This window comes from Notothenia coriiceps, unplaced genomic scaffold (genome assembly GCF_000735185.1).
Source record: "Notothenia coriiceps isolate Sejong01 unplaced genomic scaffold, NC01 NC01_scaffold00037568, whole genome shotgun sequence".
NCBI lineage: Eukaryota > Metazoa > Chordata > Actinopteri > Perciformes > Nototheniidae > Notothenia > Notothenia coriiceps.
The window spans coordinates 1-2340 of record NW_011370269.1 but is presented as its reverse complement, the minus strand read 5'-3'; the positions used below and the strand labels follow the sequence as shown (position 1 = coordinate 2340).

Sequence of the window (2340 nt, the reverse complement as noted above, 5' to 3'; positions counted from 1 at the left end):
GCACGACCAATCATCTGAGCCGGCCCGGCTAAAATAACTGAATGGCCTACCTGCCTGTCAGCCTTCCATCTGTGCACAAACTTATCTCGTGCCCTCATTGGTCATGTGCGCGTTCATGTGTGTTGGAGGAGGGGCTCTGTAAGGAAGTCTGAAGGAAGGGGCAGTTTTTTTTCCGGCTGCACTCGAGCTAGTTTCTCCATTCTTACCTAAACTACCGTTAACTCCGGTCTCTTGTCCAACATTTATTTTGAATATTTGTAATGCTTGCCAGTGTACATTTGTATTTTATTAATTGTTTTTAATGTGAAGTTTTCTGTTTTGCTTATTTTTAGACCCTCATCTGAAAGATGGCACCAACCAAGAAAACATCCAGCGATCTCTGGATAAAACCATGGAGGTGGAGCCCAAGCAGGACAGCAGCCTGCAGCAAAGCAAAACCGCCTCCCCCTTCGGCGACCTGTATCAAATGATCAAACAGTCCCTGGATGTGAAGACCCCTCGGAAATCTTCTGCCAGTGTCCTTCAAACCCCCACCTCCAGGTTTTGCACTCCAAGACCTGTTTCTGTCAGGAAAAATGAGGGCAAGGCTGTCATTTCAACAGAAGACAAGAGCACTCCCCAGAAGGAAGAAGCTAAAGTCTCTGCTGTAGCTGAGGAAACCAAGAAGGCTGAAAATGTTGGTAACACCACCCCAAAGTCTGCTAAGAAGCAGAGAAGGTCCCTCCAGACTCCTTCTACCGAGATGGCCGCACCTGAAAATGCTGCCCAGTCTGAAGAGACTACTCTCCAGAAGAGAGTCCGTACACCCCCCCAGAGGTTTACATGTGAGGAGTCGCCTGTGAGACGAAGAAGTAAGGAGGCAACACCTGCTGTTACTAAGGAACAAGAAGAGACCTCTCCCATAACAGAGAAAGGTAATAAACAATGTAATGACCTGGAGTTTCCTATGGAATTCAACTAACTATCAAAGCATGTGAAAATAGATGTATTTTTCCTGATGTATCGTGTTCGTTTCATTCCCTAGTGAAAGAGAAGTCCAAAAAACGCAAAAGTGGAGAAGTCGTGTCCGACACGCCCGGACCAGATATGAAGAGGAAGCGTGTTTCCTTCGGCGGCACACTGTGTCCTGAATTATTCGACAAGCGTCTTCCTCCTGATTCTCCATTGCGCAAAGGTGCAACACCGCGTGTGTCCAAAACCAAAAATTCCCTCCTGAGACGAGCATCCGCCAGTGGCTTGTTAGAGGTAAGACTTTGTGATGAAGACATCTCTCAATGTTATACATCATATTCATGTATTTTAAAACGTGTCTTGTTCTTTTTGTTGGAGTTTGAAGACGAAGAAAGTCCTGAAAAAAAGAAGACTCCTGCAAAGAAATCACCCAAATCCAGGACCCCCTCTCCCAAGGCTGCAAGGGGAAGGTCTTCCTCTGTCGGTGGATCTCCAGCAGTCCTGACTCAGAGTGTCCAAGGGCGTTTCTCTGTGTCACGCATCATCACACCATCTCCTGGAGCAGAAGATGTTGTTCCTGTTACTCCTAAAGTAACCCGGAGGAGGAGCACCTCACGGGAGACTCCAAGTGGCGCAACATTAATGCGCAGAAGAAGTGGCATTTCACGGGCATCTATGAAAGGTATGTTGGACCCTAAAGTGTAACATATTCCCCATTAACACTGTTTGGAGTTGATCATGCTTTTATATTGATAATAAAAGTGTGTGTTAAGAACAAAGTTGTCAAGAGCTCTGTGGAAAGTTTACTTTAGCTGAATAGATGACATAATTCAAATTTCATTATTTGTTTACCACATTCAAATAATTTTAACCCCTTTTTTTTTTTTTTTTACTGTTTTCCTTTCAGTCAACAATTCCTGGGCAGACATTGTGAGATTTGGGCCAACTAAGCATCAAGTCTTTGCTCCAGTTATACATATGGTTACCAAAAAGACAACAAAGGCGGCTGTGCCCAAACCACAGGTAAACAACTAAGATGCTAACAACCAGCATAACTTGTTCGACCGAATGACCTTTAACCATACTGCCAATAATGTCAACACTTACTGTACTGGGTTTATATCTTGTGATCTTAGCATGGTTAAAGGTGGGGTAGGTGATTCACTTCAGAAAAACTTTTTGTTGTATTCCATGGAATGCTCTTAACATCCCGATAGCAATGAATATATGAAATGCTTTGACATTAAATACATAAATCTGTGGGAGCCGTGGCGCTGTAAAAAGCACGACCAATCATCTGAGCCGGCCCGGCTAAAATAACTGGATGGCCTACCTGCCTGTCAGCCTTCCATCTGTGCACAAACTTATCTCGTGCCCTCATTGGTCGTG

General features: G+C 44.6%; 1 protein-coding gene across 1 annotated transcript; it reads left to right on the top strand.

The window, feature by feature from the left end:
* Positions 1–332: 332 nt before the first annotated feature.
* On the top strand, positions 333–1974 carry LOC104967703 (antigen KI-67-like; the record flags this gene model as incomplete). The annotated part of the gene is made up of 4 exons (XM_010797217.1): positions 333–914; positions 1025–1245; positions 1330–1633; positions 1859–1974. Coding segments are annotated over 4 exons (1223 nt in total), but the record flags the coding sequence as incomplete, so codon positions are not given.
* Between the last annotated feature and the right edge of the window lie 366 nt (positions 1975–2340).